We start from the raw sequence: 17,613 nt of genomic DNA, 5'->3' as shown, positions 1-17,613 counted from the left end.
TCTACCAAAGGTTGAAATATTATCTCAATGACTTAACACATAAGTAAAAATAATCCATCCAGAGGTCAAGTCAATCAGAGGCCCTCCAGACCCCTTTCTGGTTGAATTATGCTCTGAGCTCTAAATTCCAATATATAAACGCAATTGAAAATGGTTAAGTCCAAAAGATTTTAATTACAAAGTTATGCTTCAATACAGAGCACGGATACAGAGCTTGGACTTGCCACTTACTTCCAAGATACAGAGCATCTGGGTCGAGTTATGTTCAACATTTGCAAAATTTGGATCCTAAATACAACCAGAGGCCTTTTAGTTGGACATGAAGACCAACCAGAACCCCACTGGATCCTCATCAATCTATTATTTTATTTAAATAACTTGAAGTATAACATTCAAAAACCAGACCAACTCAAAAACATTGTTAAATTAAAGCACATCCAAACAAAGCCTCTCTGGTTATAAGCAATTTTCCTCCTCGTCATAATAACGTTGTTATCACATCAATTAAGAGCAATAATCCCAAGTCCTCACATCACATAGAAGCGATAACTCAAGGTCATTGCATCCCATGGATCTGATAATAAAATACATGATCAAAACTCAAATTTCACAATTGTCACCCTTATTCGAAGGTACACCTCTCCTTGATATATCACCTTTATCCCAATGTTCACCTTTCCTTGATATGTCACATTTATCCAATGGTACACCTCTTATTGATATGTCATCTTTATTCCCACATAAAAAAAAACCATAACCAATCTGCCATTTTTTCCAAGAATAACATCAAAACAGTTCCATAACAAAAACTCATATTAGGAGCTTTTACAGTTCTAAACCAGTTTCATTATAAACTCAAAACAGTTTCAAGAACAGTTTACCTTCTTCCACATAAGAACCAACCAGTTCAGTATTTCAAATACTAAATATAGAAAGTTGATAACATAAACTCACCTTATATTCACGTATACGAAGATGAATTTCACAGCAACAATTTCCAAATATAATCACAAAATCAACATCTTCTTCTAACAGGCTCATGTTGGGTTTCACACAAGAAACACATACAATAAGGTTTTTCTTTCGTTTCCTTTCTTTCCAAAACATAAATAGATAAGATAAATCTTATCTCATCACTTTATAATATCATAAAAAAATTCCCAGGCGATGGAGCTAATAGTTTTAAAATTATTATTTCCACATTCATCTCCATAAAATCAAATATACATAAATCATAGATGGTGGTATTTTTTTAAGAAAATAAACATATAACATGTAAAAAATTTACTTACCAAAATCTTTCAAAAACCACCCCAAATTATATAATTGAAAAACCCGGTTATCACATTATCCACTTCTCAAAAGAATTCTGTCTCGGAATTCAGTTAGTCAAATAACCAGGGATGTTCTGATTTTATTTTAGATTTCACTTCCCAAGTAGCTTCTGGATCTTTATGAAAATGCCACTGAACTTTCATAAGACTGATTTCTTTGTTTCTTAAAACTTTTGTTTTCCAGTCAGTGACGGCCTCAGGAGCTCCCACAAAATTTAACTTATTATCCACTTTCACCTCCTGTGTTGGTATTTCCATACTCGGATGGGCCAAACATTTTCGCAAGTTAGAAACATGGAAAATATTATGAATTAAGCTGAGTTCCGCTGGTAATTCTAATTGATATACTACTAAACCGACCCATTTGCAAATTCTGAACGGCCTAATATACCTCCGACTGAGTTTACCTCTTTTTTCAAATCGAATAATACCCTTCCATGGAGAAACCTTTAACATCATGAGATCTCTTACTGGAAATTCAATCGATTTATGACGCTTATCGACATAACTTTTCTGTCGGTCCTGGGCTATTTTAATACGTTCACGTATCTTATCAATCTTTTCAGAGGTCATCTGAACAATCTCTGGACCAGTTAACTGCCTTTACCCCACTTCATTCCAACACAATAGTGTTCTGTACTTTCGGTCATACAAAATCTCATAAGATGTCGCCTGGATGCTGGAGTGATAACTGTTATTGTAAGAAAATTCGATCAGAGGCAGATCTTTCTCCCAAGATCCCTCAAAGTCGATAATACAAGCCCTTAGCATATCTTCAAGGGTCTGAATTGTCCTTTCACTCTGCCCGTCGGTTTGAGGATGATATGTCGTACTTAATTTTCTTTAAGATCACATGGCTCTTTGAAAACTCTCCCAAAACTTTGAAGTAAATCTATTATCCCTATCTAAGATGATCAATAATGGAACACCATGACGAGTCACAATTTCTTCGATATAAATCTTTGTTAACCTTTCTAAAGGATAATTCTTCTTAGTCGGTAGAAAGTGCGCATGTTTAGTTAAGCGGTCTACAATAACCCATATAACATCATACCCTTTTGGAGTTTGTGGTAATTTTCATGACAAAATCCATCGTGATATGATCTCATTTCCACATAGAAATTTCCAAAGATTGTAAATTCTCATATGGTCTTTAATGCTCGATCTTTACATGCAGACACGTCAAACATCATTTTACATATCTTGCAATGTCCTTCAATCCTGCCACCAATAAAACAATTTTAAATATTTATACATGTTATTAGTACCTTGATGAATCGAATATTGTGATTTGTGACTTTTATCTTAAATTAGCTCTCGGATATTCCCGAAATGTGGTATCCAAATTTTGTCTTGAAAACATAGAATTTCCTTGTAATTCTTTATCAGAGTTGAGATTATTCTGTCAATTCCTTCGATTTTGAAGTTCTTTTCTTTGGTAGCTTCATTTTGACATCTTAAAATTTCATCATGAAGATCGGGAGTCAAATTTATTCTCAATGCAACTGTTTTAATGTATCACTTCTTTCTTTTCGACTAAGAACATCAACTACCACATTGGCATTTCCAAGATGATAAAAAATTTCGCAATCATAGTCGTTTACTAATTCAATCCACCATCTTTGCCGCATATCCAATTCTTTCTGATCAAACAAATGTTGGAGGCTTTTATGATCTGTAAAAAAATCTGACATTTAGTACCAACAAATAATGCCTTCATAATTTTAATGCAAACACCATGGCAGCAAGCTCCATATCATGTGTCAAATATTGTTTCTCGTGATCTTTTAACTGTCTGGATGCATAAGAGATAGCTTTCCCTCTTTGTATCAATATAAAACCCAAACCTACTTTTGAAGCATCACTATACACAACAAAATCTTCAAATCCATCGGGCAACAATAAAACAGGAGCACTGCATAGACAGTCTTTCAATAATTGGAAAACCTTATTCTGATCTTCTTTCCATTCATACTTGAAATTTTTTCGGGTTAATTTGGTTAACGGTGCAGCAATTCTTGAGAAATCTTGAATGAATTTTCGATAATATCTTGCTAAACACAAGAAACTACGGATCTCGGTAGGGAATCTTGGTACTTCCCATTTTTCAATTGTATCGATTTTTGCAGGATCTACTTTTACTCCTACCTCATGAAAACATGACCTAGGAATTGAACTTCCCTTAATCAGAACTCACACTTGGATAGCTTGGCAAATAAATTCTCTTTCTTCAGACGTTCGAGAATTAGACGAAGATGTTTAGCATGCTCCTCTTTAGATTTTGAGTATATAAGAATGTCATCAATAAACACAATAACGAATTTATCAAGATATTCGTTACATATCCGGTTCATTAAATCCATAAACGCTGCTAGAGCATTGGTTAAACCGAAAAGCATAACCAAAAACTCATGATATCTGTATCTGGTTCGAAATGTTGTTTTGGCAATATCCTCGTCTCTGACTTTAAGCTGATGATACCCCGACCGTAAATCAATTTTAGAAAAGTAACTTGCCCCAACCAATTGGCCAAACAAGTCATCGATTCTTGATAAAAGATATTTGTTCTTGATTTTCAGTTCTTTGTAATCAATACATATTCTCATAGACCCATTCTTTTTTTTAACAAATAAAACCAGAGCACCCCAAGGTGAAGTACTTGGTCTAATGAAGCCTTTATCAAGAAATTCTTTCAGTTGCTCACCAATTCCTTCAACTCGGATGGTGCCAGACGATAAGGTGCTATAGTTACCAATGTTGCTCCTGGTGTCAAATCAATTATGAATTCGACGAACCGATCCAGTGGTAAACCAGATAGATCTTCTAGAAATAATTTAGGATATTCACAAACTACAGGAATAAACTCTTGCTTACTCTTTTCTTTCTTTAAATCAATTACATTTGACACTCTTTTCGAATACAATTTCTGGCTTTCATGACATATAACAAACTGGTATAATGATCCTACCAATCATCATATATCACAATCGGTCCTTTTCTAGCAAATTAATACTGATCATATTTTTATTGCACACAATATTGGCCTATTTTTTGCCAACCAATCCATTACTACTACCACATCAAACTTTCTCATTGGTATTGGGAACAATCGAATTAGCAGCCCACACCCCTCAATTTCAATTCAACAATTTTTAACAACACGGTTAACAGATACAAGACTATTATTAGCAGTATCGACTACTAAAGTATACTCAAAAGGCACAGAATTCATGTATAAACTCCCTGCATATAAGGTGATACAAACGAAAAATTTGCACCAGAATCAAAAAACACTTTAGCATATACAGAGTTAACGAGAAAAGTACCTGTTACCACGTTTGGAGTTTCCTCGGCCTCATTTTTAGTCATTTGAAAAGATCGGCCCCTCGTTCCTCTTGGACCTCCTCTCTGAATATTAGCTCTTCCACGTGTACTTGGAGCATTTTCTCCCATAGTTAGCCATGGAACTCTTAAATTAGGATAGTTTGGTCTGATATGGTCAGGAGAGTTACATTGGAAACATTTTCGAGGAGCCTGGCAGTTTCTGGATAAATGACATGTCTCACCACATTGATAACATTTCCTCTGATCAATACTACAGTTACCCTGATGGACTCGCAAACATCTTGGACATGGTCTTTCACCAAGTAAGCACAAAAGAAAATTCATATTTTCCCCTTTCCCTTATCTCTTGATAATACATGTCCTGCAATACACATTTTAGAAACCCAAAATGAGGGTTAGACCTTGAGGTTTAGTGAGAAAACTCATTTTTATGCAATTACAGAGTGAAAATACCAAAACCTGTTATAAGATCATATTTGCAATTATACAAATATATATATATATATATATATATATATAACCTTTTGTTAAATATATAACTCAAATATCACATTCAAATAAGGATTTATAGATTTTCCTCTCCGCACATGGAGTGTGACCACTCAGCTCCTCGCATCACTCTGTGTGAGATTCTCAAATTCCTCGCATCACTTTGTGCGAGATTTCCCAAAGCTCCTTTGGCCTTTAAGGACCAAAGCTTCACAGGTCCATCAACCAGAGCAAAAAGCCAAGCAAAAACAAGCCTACTAACGGCTAATTTGAAGTCTGGGTCAACTCGAAGCAAAATAAACACATGATATGATCATCCAAAGCTTTTTTGTCATCGACTAAAAGTAAAAGGAATCCAAAGGCAAGCCAACCCGAGCCCTTTGGACGACCAGAGCCTCTGGTCTTACCAACCAGAGCTTCTGGTCTCAAACTTTTTAATACCAAGGATGCATGACTAACCAGAGCCTCTGGTCTGTCTAACTAGATCTTATGGAAAATAAGAAAAGGAGTTATTCTTGAAAGAAAATAAATGTTAAAACATAACCACAGCCCCTCTGGTTAAACATGGAAGTTAACCATAACCTCTTTGGTCCTCTACCAAAGGTTGGAGTATTTTCTCAAGGACTTAAAAAATAAGTAAAAATAATCCGCCCAGAGGTCAAGTCAATCAGAGGCCCTCCAGAGCCCTTTTGGTTGAATTATGCTTTGAGCTCTAAGTTCCAATATATAAACGTTGTTGAAAATGGTTAAGTCCAAAAGGTTTTAATTACAAAGTTATGCTTGAATACAGAGCTAGGATACAGAGCTTCGACCTGCCGCTTACTTCCAAGATACATAGCTTCTGCGTAGCACATGCAGAGCCTCTAGGTCAAGTTATATTAATCATTTGCAAAATTTGGATCTTTAAATACAACCAAAGGCCTTCTGGTTGGACATGAAGACCAACCAGAACCCCTCTGGCTCCTCATCAAACCCTTATTTATTTAAATTACTTGAAGTATAACATCCAAAAGCCAGACCAACCCAAAAACATTGTTAATTCAAGGCACATCCAAACAAAGCCTCTTTAGTTATAAACAATTTTCCTCCTCATCATTATAACCTTGTTATCACATCAATTAAGAGAAATAATCCCAAGTCCTTACATCACACAGAAGCGATAACTTAAGGTCATTGCATCCCATGGATGCGATAACAAAATATAAGATTAAAACTCAGACTTCACAATTTTCACCCTTATTCCAAGGTACACCTCTCCTTGATATGTCACTTTTATCCCAATATACATATTTCCTTGATATATCCCATGGTAAATCTCTCATTGATATGTCACATTTATCCTATGGTACACATTTCCTAGATATGTCACCTTTTTTTCCCACATAAAAAATAACCATAACCAAATCTGCCATTTTTGCCAAGAATAGCATCAAAATAGTTCCATAACATAAACTCATATTAGGAGCTTTTACAGTTCTAAACCCAGTTTTATTATCAACTCAAAACAGTTTCAAGAACAGTTTACCTTCTTCCACATAAGAACCAACCAGTTCAGTATTTCAAATATTAAATTTAGAAAGTTGATAACATAAACTCACCTTATATTCACATATACGAAGATGAATTTCACAGCAACGATTTCCAAATATAATAACATAATCAACTTCTTCTTCGATTTCCAAATATAATAACATAATCAACTTCTTCTTCTAAGAGGCTCACGTAAGGTTTCACGCAAGAAAGACACACAATAAGGTTTTTCTTTCTTTTCCTTACGCAAGAAAGACACACAATAAGGTTTTTATTTCTTTTCCTTTCTTTCGAAAACATAAATAGATAAAGATAAATTTTATCTCATCACTTTATACTATCATAAAAAAAAATTACCAAGGCGATGGAGCTAATAGTTTTAAAACTATTATTTCCACACTCATCCCCATGAAATAAAATATACATAAACCATAGACAGTGTTATTCTTTTTAAGCAAATAAACACATAACATGTTAAAATTTATTTACTTACCAAAATCTTTAATTAAAAAACCATCCCAAATTATATAACCGAAAAACCTGGTTATTACAAAACCAAACAAACGATCCTTAAAATCGATTAAAATCTTTGTTGTCTACATTTTTAAATATCAAATAAAAATTAATTAATGTGAAAAGGGTATAATAAATGAAAAATCTTGAATACAATTTATTCCCTTTAATTGCGCTTTTACCAAAACATTTTCCATTTCTTTTGTTCCAGTCAACCTTGAAAATTGAATTTTTTTTTTTTTTGTAAAAGCAGCATACCTAATAAATAAAAACCTACCTAAACTCACCATAATTCATTGCATTCGTTATAAATATTCAAAACCCTTTGAGAGAATAAAGTGTTATTGGGATTATAATTATACCAAGTTTATTTGCAATTACTACCCTCTCTCTCTCTCTCTTCTCTCCATACCCCTCCCATCCCATAAACACAAACACAGAATCACCTTTTGGTCTCTCTTGCAGAGGGGTGTTTTGTGTTGTGTTGTGTTGTGTTCTTTAGCAACTGGTACTGTAGAAGAAGCTGAAACGACATTAAGACAGCCATAATCTTGTCTTATTATATGCTAATCAAGGTTAGTGTTTTTGTCATTCACTGTATGTATCCACATTTTCTTTAACTGTTATTCTGTAATTACTGTATTTGTTTATTGAAACCAATGCTGTATACTTGGAGGGTTTGCAGGTTTAGAAATGGGAAAGAAGAAGGAAGTGTTGTTATCCACAAGAATGTTTCTTACAGCTGTTTTTCAGTTCTTCATTCTCACTGCTGACTCCAGGAGCTTAATGAGATCACGGTCAGTTTCTTTTTCTCGATCATATCGTTCTCGTTTTATTAATAAATTCACACAGATTTTAGGGAAACAATCAAGTTTCTTTGTTCTCGATCATATCGCTATCGTTTTTTTTTCTTTCTAAAAGTTGCTTCATTTGGGTATGCTGATCGATTAAGCTGATCGCATTAATTTTGTTAATTTGTAAACTACAAAACTTTCATCTCTCAAAAAATGGTTTTTGGAGACTGGAATTTGGGCGGAAATGATGACAGAAATGATGCCTGCAATTACATGAATATGGAGTTAGTGAGGTTTAACCGGTTGCTAAAATTTTGCTCTTTTCCTAATTATGCATGCAATAATATATATATATATATATATATATATATATATATATACATATATTATACTCAATTATGGATTTTTATATAGTTATTTTCTTTTTTCTAGGATTTTGTTTCCTTAATTGGGAATCTTTGTATATGATTATGTCTTTGTTAGCTTCAGCCACTGAGTGAGTCAAAAAAATACTCCATCTCGTTGGTGTCTTTGGATTGTTTTTTATGGACATAGTTATTCGATTGATCTCATGAGATCATGAAATTAACGGTCATGTAAACCTTCTTAGAAAACTTGAAACCAGGTACTAAAAGAAACAAACCCGAATTCTTATCAATTAAAAGTTTAATAAGACTTGTAGCTTATTCGATCAGTTATATACTTCTATTGTTGTTTGTTAGTGACTTAATGTTAAAGTGGCTTTTTTAATAAGTTTATAGGGAGAGCTTTATGTAGAAAGCCAAATAAAATTCCACACTTGTCTCTCCCAAAATACATGCATCTTTCAATTACGGAAAAACCCTTTAATTAATCTATAGACATATTAACTCACAAAAACAACTACATGATTTTATTAGAATACGAACCAAACAATCCTAAATTCAGCCAGAGATTTTATATCAAAATTAAAATAGATACGAGTCGAACCAAGATCAACTTCGTACGTATGTGGCTTTGGAGGTTTCTTGCTTTGTACTCATACCTTAAGGTTTCTTTTGACTTGTTATTGCTTTTTGTTGGATTTGTTGACCTATTATCTTGACTTATGACTTCTGCTACAAGTTATTAATGGGCATATTTTAATTAGATATTTTTATAGGTAATTAGAAGATTTCTGGTTTCTTAATATATATATATATATATATATATATATATATATTATTGAAATATGTAATACGTGTAATACATCAACAAACTTTTTATAAAATAATATTTTTATATTCTCTTCAAAAATAATTCCATTTTGGTGTTAAAATAGTATTTCTACTTTGTTTGTTTCTAGATTTCTACGCCTTGTAGAATCCGTATACCGTTTTCTTCGTTTTATATCATGTCTTTCTTTTAAAAAATCAACTCTCCGCCCGCAAAACAGAGAAAAAATAGTACCTATGATGTTATACGCACATAAAGTCCATTCAAACTGTACTTTTTCAACTGAAATATACTAGCATTGTAAAAAAATAGGATTTATATTAGAAAGGGTCCGTTGATTTAAGATGCTTATAAAGCAGTCTATTAGGATGCTCAGAAATTTTTATATATCTTTCTATAAACCCAATTTTATTATAGTGTAGAGATGTTTGATTTGCATTTAACATAAAACTCTGTTTCAAAAATTATCAAAACATACACATAATGATTAACTTAGATATCCAAACTCGTTATCCGAGCCGATTAAATCTCAGGGAAACCACTTGTTTTACGGGTAGTCCGGAATCACCACATTTGAACCTTCGTGACCTCAAGGGGATTTTTATTCCTTCTTGGATTTGAACCTAGAACCTTCAGGTACTTTTGACATTTGAAGCTCAAGCTCAAACCATTCAGACACCACATTTTTGGTTATTGCAATAAGTTTTGAATTCATAGGTGTTGATTGTAAGAAACCAATACTAGTTGGTTAGAAGTCCATTAGTTAAGAACATTAACAATTTTTGACTTTGATACAAAACATAAAATGCCAATATGAGAAAATAATTTCAAATTATTGTACCATCTTTCTATAAATACAATAATAATCAAGTAAATAGTCTCAACTTATTTATCACAATGATATAATGGGGAATTACCAATTTCCAATCATAAAAATCATCTCTCTCTTGTGAATAAATATTCATATGTGAATAATTAAAAGAATTAGAACTAAATTTATTTTAAGATGCATATTTTTATCGATATTACAGATTATATAATCTTTAAATGTATTTTTTTTTTAATAAATCACACACTAACCTTCTTTTGGCTTTCACTTCTTATTTTCTCACGATATTTAGTCCTTTTATTTAAACTTTCTACTATATAAATTTATAAAATGATATACGGCAGTAATTATTGAATAACAAAATTTAAGAGTATTTTCAACAGCTTCTTAATATTTTTCTTTTAAAATAAAGAAAAAAGAGTTAAATGCATGAAATAACAACCTATTTTCATAAAATTTCTTATTATAGCATTCTACTTTTGTTTTTTTTTTGTTACAACAATGTACTTTCAAATTATTTTTTATTAAGGCATTGTATTTTAAAAAATCTACCCATAATAGCAATAGGTAACCTGTTATATTTTAAACCGGTTAATCATTTGATTTTTTTGCTTGTGTGGCTTTAATGAGGTGATGTGGATGCCACATTATTTTGATGACTTAACTAAAATTAAAATAAAAACTTATTTCAATTTATTATTAGTGATTTTCATTTTTCATTGCTATGATCTAAAAAACATTTAATTTTTTTTTTACTTTTTCTTATTAAGTTGCATTCAAAATAAATATTCTTAAAGTGAAATATTTATTAAATAAATTGTTATCTACAATTTTTTAATATTGTTATATTAATAAATAATTCAAAAAAGTCTAATTAATTTAATATATTTATACGTCAAGTAAAAAATTTTTGAACAAATATAATATATTCTTTAAAAGATGATATTTTTTGGTAAAAAAAAAACAATTCTTTTTTTTTCTTTTTTTCAAAAAACACATATTTTTTTAAAAACGTTATCGAGATAAGTTGTGTTCTACTAGTTTTAGTGATATTGTTATATTAATGAATAATTTAATATTTTTTAATTCATTTAATACATTTATTAAATAACATGTAAAATATCAAAATTTTAAAATTAAAAATACAATGTGAGCTAGTAGATGTTATAATAAAATAATTTTGAAAGTACAATGATGTAGTAAGAAAGTCACATCATTATAGTACATGTGGACAACCTATGTGGACAATGAGGTGGCATGAAAACCTAGTATAATGGGTATATTTAAATCAAAGGGTTACCCAATGCTATAATGGGTAAATTTTTCAAAGTAAAATGTTCTAATAAAAAATAGTTTGAAAATATATTGCTGTAATAAGAAAAACTAAAAGTACAATACTATAATAAAAAATTTTATGAAAGTAGATTGTTATTTTGTGCATTTTGCCCAATGAAAAAAACTCAAAATCTTACAAAACAATATTAAATTAAACTTTAATAGCTTTTTAAAATATAATTAATTATATTATAAAAGTATTTAAACACATTTAATAATTCAAAATGATCTTTAAATATTAAAAAAAAGATTAGAAAATATTTTAAAATTAATATTGCAAAAATAAAATATATAAATATTTATTTTAAAAGATTTTTAAGATTACAATTTTAAGGAATATTTGAGTGTGAGCCTCAGGTTTCTCTATCTACCTTTTTCACATGTCTCAACACAATCTTGTGATCTTTACTATGTCCATTTTGTAATCATCCACTGTAGTCTCGCCTTCCGGAAGTTTACGTGGACCACTTTTTCTACATTTTTCATAACAATCCCTTTGTCTTTTCAAAAATTTCGATGTCACCCCTTCATTTCATTATTTTTTTCACAATCTTACCTCCATCAATTTTTTTTTGCCAAATTTACTTCTCTACTTGCAGAAAATCGGTACTTGATACATGTGAATTTTATTTTAATTCCTAAGTTTTTTTAGATTTATTTTTATTAAAAGTATTTTTGGACATTGTTAAACTGTATTTTCAAAAAAAAAAATATGAAGGGGTAGTTTAGAAATTATCCAAACTTTAGGGACTTTTCCTACCAAAAACGTTTTGCCCTTTTCAGGAAACTGACAAAAAACAAAACCTGTGGTCTATTGTCGCTAAAGTTCAAAAATTTTATAAATATCTTTATAATCTCCCCCCGTGATGTTTCCACTAAACGTTAATAATATATATATATATATATATATATATATATATATAAATGAGTTATTATACAATTTTTTATATTTATACAACCAATATAACTCAATCTTGACCATGCTTTAATGAATTAATCATATTATAGTTTGTTTTAGTTCGTAGTGAACAGACAAAGAAACTGAGTTACTTGAAAATACTGTGTTATCACTTTTTTAAGACATTGTTTCGTTGCAGAAACACTTCAAGGAACGACTTGGGACGTCCGGTGTTATACCCTCCTGTGCAATTGCGTATGCACGATGATCATGTAAGTCTACACGACCTTGTTTTGCCCTTTTTAGATATTTTACGAGGTACACCAAATGAGAACAAAAAATTGAAGGACCATAAGAAACAGTTACATATGATGTGTTGTTTCACATGTGAAATGCAAAGGGACAACTATTTTGCATGTGAAACAGAACATATCAATACTTTTCATACATGACACATACATATGCATGAACATCAATATCCGTACCACATTGCTTTCTAGTCTAAAAAACTTTAATTGAATGGTTAAGATTAATTCTCACGGTTCTTTAATAGTTTTGTGTTTATTATTTATTTTTTCAGTAAACATTTTATAAAACAAAAAAAAAACGTTCAAGACGGTCGTTTATAAGATGTTTTTAAAGCATCATGTAAGCAATTACTGAATATATTTTATATACTTTTAGTTTACAACCTACTAATAAAATTTAAAATTTGAATCTATCTGTGTTTTTAGGTGGTCGTAGATAATGGCATCTTCAGTATCACCATTGCGAGTCCTGAAGGCACAGTCACATGTATAAAATATAACGGGATCAACAATATATTAGATGATAAAAACGAAAAAACAGATCGTGGGTATGCCAGTCTTTTCTCTTACCCCAAATATTTGTTTATTTTGATCGATAAAATTACAAATCTGATCTGAAAACACTGATGAAATTGATCGTGCGTTATAGATATTGGGATGTAAATTGGAGTGATCCGGACGGGAAGGACAATTTGGACAAGTAAGTTCTGCGTTGATTTGTTTGGTTATTTATCTGAATAGAAAGTACAAGCAATAACTATATAATTTTTTTAACAGACACGTTGAATGATGTTTTAGATATACATTTTGAACATCTGTCACGTAATTTTTTTTCGGTTTCGATAATTCCTCCACCAAAATACAAGAAGGCATAAAGATTGTTTATGACTAAAATATCCGAGTCATGCAGATAGTGTTTTTATTAATTTATACGACTACTTTGCAGGCTTACAGGCGATCGTTTAGATGTTATCATGAATACTGAAAATCAGGTGGAACTATCGTTTAAAAGATATTGGACGTTTTCTCGAAAAGATAACGATGTTCCTTTAAATGTCGACAAAAGGTGTGGTAAATTTATATTATACATGTTCATATCTGAAAAAGCTTAATCATTCTTATTTAAGTAGCTAATTACTGATAATTTCTTGTGATAAATTAGAGATCATGATTTGATTGTTCAACTGGTTTACCATTTTGTTATTGAAATTCTGATTGAATTTTGTGACGTTTTAAGGTTTGTTGTCCTACGAGGATCGAGTGGTTTCTACTCGTATGGGATTTTTGAGCGTCTGAAAGGATGGCCAGATGTCGATATGTACCAAGGTCGGATTGTATTCAAGCTTCAGGATAAACTGTAAGAACAAATAAATGTTAATTATTTTGTGTTTTGATTTTTTGGACTTCCACATTGAGTAGTCATGGACCATCCTAATGTGACGTTACATATATTCTAACATGGTATCAAAATTAACATCTAATAGTCTAACACCATCAGGGACTCAACACCTAATCTAGCCTAGCTTTTGTTTAAGGAGGTCTATTAGAGTCACAGATCAGCTGGTCATAGACCGCTATACCTATTTTATATGTAAAAATTAAATTGTTTCATATATTTCTTATTTTAATGAAATTTGTTTACTAAAGTTAATAGAATGAAGATAATAATGTCCATAACTATCTGAAATGACTAATTTGAAACAATTTCATCATATTAAACAATTTCATGACAAACCTCACTAAAATAAGCAAAAGAAATTAACGGTCTTCATAGTTTGTACAAAGGCCTTCCTTTGCAAAAATATCCCTCCCATATATATATATTAGACCTATGGTCTGGTTTAGGGGAAAAATACAAAGAAGGAAAAATTGATGAACACCTTGGTAATCGTTCATTTGGTATATGCAAGTAATTTGTAAGCAATTTGTCTGGTATGCACATGACATGTACACATGCCTAAAATCAAAAACAACTTCAATTACTTGTATGCATATGTGGATACCGTGCAAATGCTTCTTTTTAGAGAGAATACATGTTTCCACGAATTCCAACACTCAAATATGCATTATAACTTTCAAAACACTAGAACTCGTAACTTCAAAGTAGTAGATAATTTGCTGTTTTTTTTTGGATGAAAAAGGTTTCGTTACATGGCTGTTTCGGATGAAAGGCAAAGGGTGATGCCAACTTTTGACGACCGCAAGAGGGGTGAACCCCTAGATTACCCTGAAGCTGTTCTTTTGACTGATCCTTCTAATTCACTTCTCAAAGGAGAGGTACCCACTCTCATTTGTTTCTACCTAAGGACGTCGATGTCCATGTATATATATGTATGTATGTATGTATATGTTTGAATGTGCTTATATGAAAGTTTGCATGTAAACGTATTTCCATAAACGTTTGTTGTTGTACATACAGGTGGACGACAAGTACCAATATTCAGCTGAAGATAAAGATAATCGGGTTCATGGTTGGATATGTTCGGACCCACCTGTCGGGTTTTGGATGATAACTCCGAGTAATGAGTTTCGTACTGCGGGACCTATCAAGCAAGACCTCACATCGCATGCTGGCCCCGTTACTCTCTCCGTAAGTGTATCACCCTTTATCCTTATATAATGATTGTTTGATCAAAGTTTGTGAAACAGTGAAGTTTCTGATCACTTTGAGAAATTCCATCTTTGTAGATCGGTTTTTAATCCAATGTTACATCTTGTTTTAGATGTTTTTCAGCACCCATTATGCAGGAATGGATTTACGAATAAAATTTCGCGACGGTGAGCCATGGAAAAAGGTTTTCGGACCCGTGTTTATATATCTCAACTCGGTTACAACTGAAGACAATCCCATTTCACTTTGGTCTGATGCCAAGGAAGAGGTATGTAACATTCTATGTTTTCATTTTCACAAGGAGATCATTCCATTAACGAAGCGAGCCGTAACTTCAGTGGTATATATGCTACATATTAGATGTTCGAACAAACGGAAAGTTGGCCTTACGATTTCCTAAACTCCAACGACTATCCTCTTGCCCATCAACGCGGTCTAGTAACCGGACGGTTACTGGTTCATGATGTTGAAGTGTCCCGTGCCAACTCTGCATTTGTTGGCTTGGCTCCACCGGGTGATGTGGGATCATGGCAACAAGAAAACAAGGTACAATTGTTCATCACTTTTGTTTTATTAGCAACCCATTTTAGTATCGAGCATTGGTTTGAACCCAGTGATGCATTTGTTCAGTATTATATTAATTTCTTGAGTTCAATCAATGGTGTTCACGGTTAATTAGGGTTATCAGTTCTGGACTCAAACTGATGATGAAGGTTACTTCCAAATAAAGAATGTTCGTCCGGGTGTCTACAACTTATACGCTTGGGTTCCAGGGTACATCGGTGATTACATGCACCACAGTGTTGTCAAGGTTTTGCAAGGTTTGTACATATTCTATAAACTATTATCTTGTTCATATATATAAGGAAATATCATCAAGATCTAGGGTTTGGACTATTATCAGGAAGTAGAATCAGAATGGGTGTACTTGTGTACGAACCACCAAGAAATGGGCCTACGATTTGGGAGATTGGGGTGCCAGATCGGACAGCAGCCGAGTTCTATGTCCCTGAGCCAAACCCAACCCTCATGAACCAGTTATACGCAACTCAAAGAACCGAAGCGTTAGCCCCCTCTCTATATCTATCTCAACCTCTAATTTCATTTCCAGTGTATAAACATATTCATGTGATCACTTATGGGATTGCATTACTTCAGGTTCAGGCAATATGGGTTGTGGGATCGTTATACGGATCTGTATCCTGATCGGGATTTGATTTACACAGTTGGTGCCAGCGATTATCAAATAGATTGGTTCTTTGCTCATGTCAATAGAAACGTCGGAAACAAGACATACCTTCCAACAACATGGCGCGTACTCTTCGATCTTGAAGATGTAACCACCGGAAACTATACAATACGATTAGCATTGGCATCGGCGAATGTTGCAGAAGTTCAAGTACGTAACTCATCACCCAATGGGAACACCAATCACTCGTATTTCAACTTATTATCTTTGTGGTTTTTCAGGTTCGGATTAACGACCCAAGAGGCATGTCGCCTTTCTTTACCACGGGGCTAATCGGGAGGGATAACGCGATTGCACGACACGGGATTCATGGGCTCTACTGGTTATATAGTATCAATGTTATGCATTCTCAACTTCGAGCTGGGAGGAATGTTATGTTTTTAACACAAACGAGAGGTTTGGGTCCTTTTAGAGGAGTTATGTATGATTATATTCGATTAGAAGGACCCGTTCAGTCGCAAAACTAAAGGGTTTTATATTCGCATTCGTAACTTAGATAGAGAAAGAGTCGGGGTATATATCGCATATATAGTTGTTATTGTCTGTCTCGTTAGAAAGGAAATGCAAAGTTCACTTAGCTGATGTATTACCAGAAACATCTTGAATGCCATATATGTAGTTTAACTTATAATGTTAGTGTAATTAACAATAATAAGTAATTTTACATAAATTAACACATTGATATGTTTATGTATCTTCTGGGCTGCGTTTGGTACATGAGACAGGACATGACGGAATAAAATTCATATTCCCATGTTTGACGCGACATGAGATAGGACAAGAATTCGATGTCTCACGTTTGGCGCGACATGAGACAGGGACAGAAACTGAGATAACGTAGGACAAAAACGGTTTTTCTTGTTCCGCCAAAATACGTGGAACAAGATGGGACAATAATGAGATAAAAACTAAAATACCGCTAATCTCCTCTCATTTGATATATAATCTTAATATGATATTTGTTTAGTGGTCACCACAGCTAGTCGGGGCCGCCGGTAGCCACCATTGGCCACCTCTACCTTCTCTTCCCCTACAACAACCTCTTCCACGACCTCCACAACCATCCTCAACCATTGACCACCATCCTTCATCGCCACCTCCACATCCACCGTCAGCCATCGACCACCACTATCCATAGCCACTACCGTCCATCGGCACCACCACTACCCGCCATTGGCCACCTC

The 17,613-nt window shown here is 32.8% G+C and overlaps 1 protein-coding gene across 1 annotated transcript; it reads left to right on the top strand.

Annotated features, from left to right (window-relative positions):
* The first annotated feature begins 12,509 nt into the window (after positions 1-12,509).
* Positions 12,510-17,056, top strand: LOC112515493 (probable rhamnogalacturonate lyase B). The gene is made up of 13 exons (XM_025122349.1): positions 12,510-12,533; positions 12,996-13,117; positions 13,219-13,269; positions 13,516-13,635; positions 13,807-13,926; positions 14,711-14,846; positions 14,989-15,159; positions 15,293-15,448; positions 15,541-15,726; positions 15,860-16,001; positions 16,085-16,244; positions 16,339-16,579; positions 16,651-17,056. Exons 1-13 carry the CDS (start codon positions 12,519-12,521, stop codon positions 16,894-16,896), a joined length of 1,866 nt encoding a protein of 621 aa, XP_024978117.1. The 5' UTR covers positions 12,510-12,518; the 3' UTR covers positions 16,897-17,056.
* The last annotated feature ends 557 nt before the right edge of the window (positions 17,057-17,613 follow it).

The sequence above is a fragment of the Cynara cardunculus genome (assembly GCF_001531365.2).
Source record: "Cynara cardunculus var. scolymus isolate 2C chromosome LG 7, CcrdV1, whole genome shotgun sequence".
In the NCBI taxonomy this organism is placed as follows: domain Eukaryota; kingdom Viridiplantae; phylum Streptophyta; class Magnoliopsida; order Asterales; family Asteraceae; genus Cynara; species Cynara cardunculus.
Note: the sequence above shows the minus strand (reverse complement) of the source record. Positions and strands in the feature narration are given on the sequence as shown.

Coding starts and splice junctions, on each gene's coding strand:
- LOC112515493 (XM_025122349.1), top strand. Junction 14,847..14,988: donor ATTCACTTCTCAAAGGAGAG/GTACCCACTCTC, acceptor TTGTACATACAG/GTGGACGACAAGTACCAATA. Junction 15,727..15,859: donor CATGGCAACAAGAAAACAAG/GTACAATTGTTC, acceptor ACGGTTAATTAG/GGTTATCAGTTCTGGACTCA.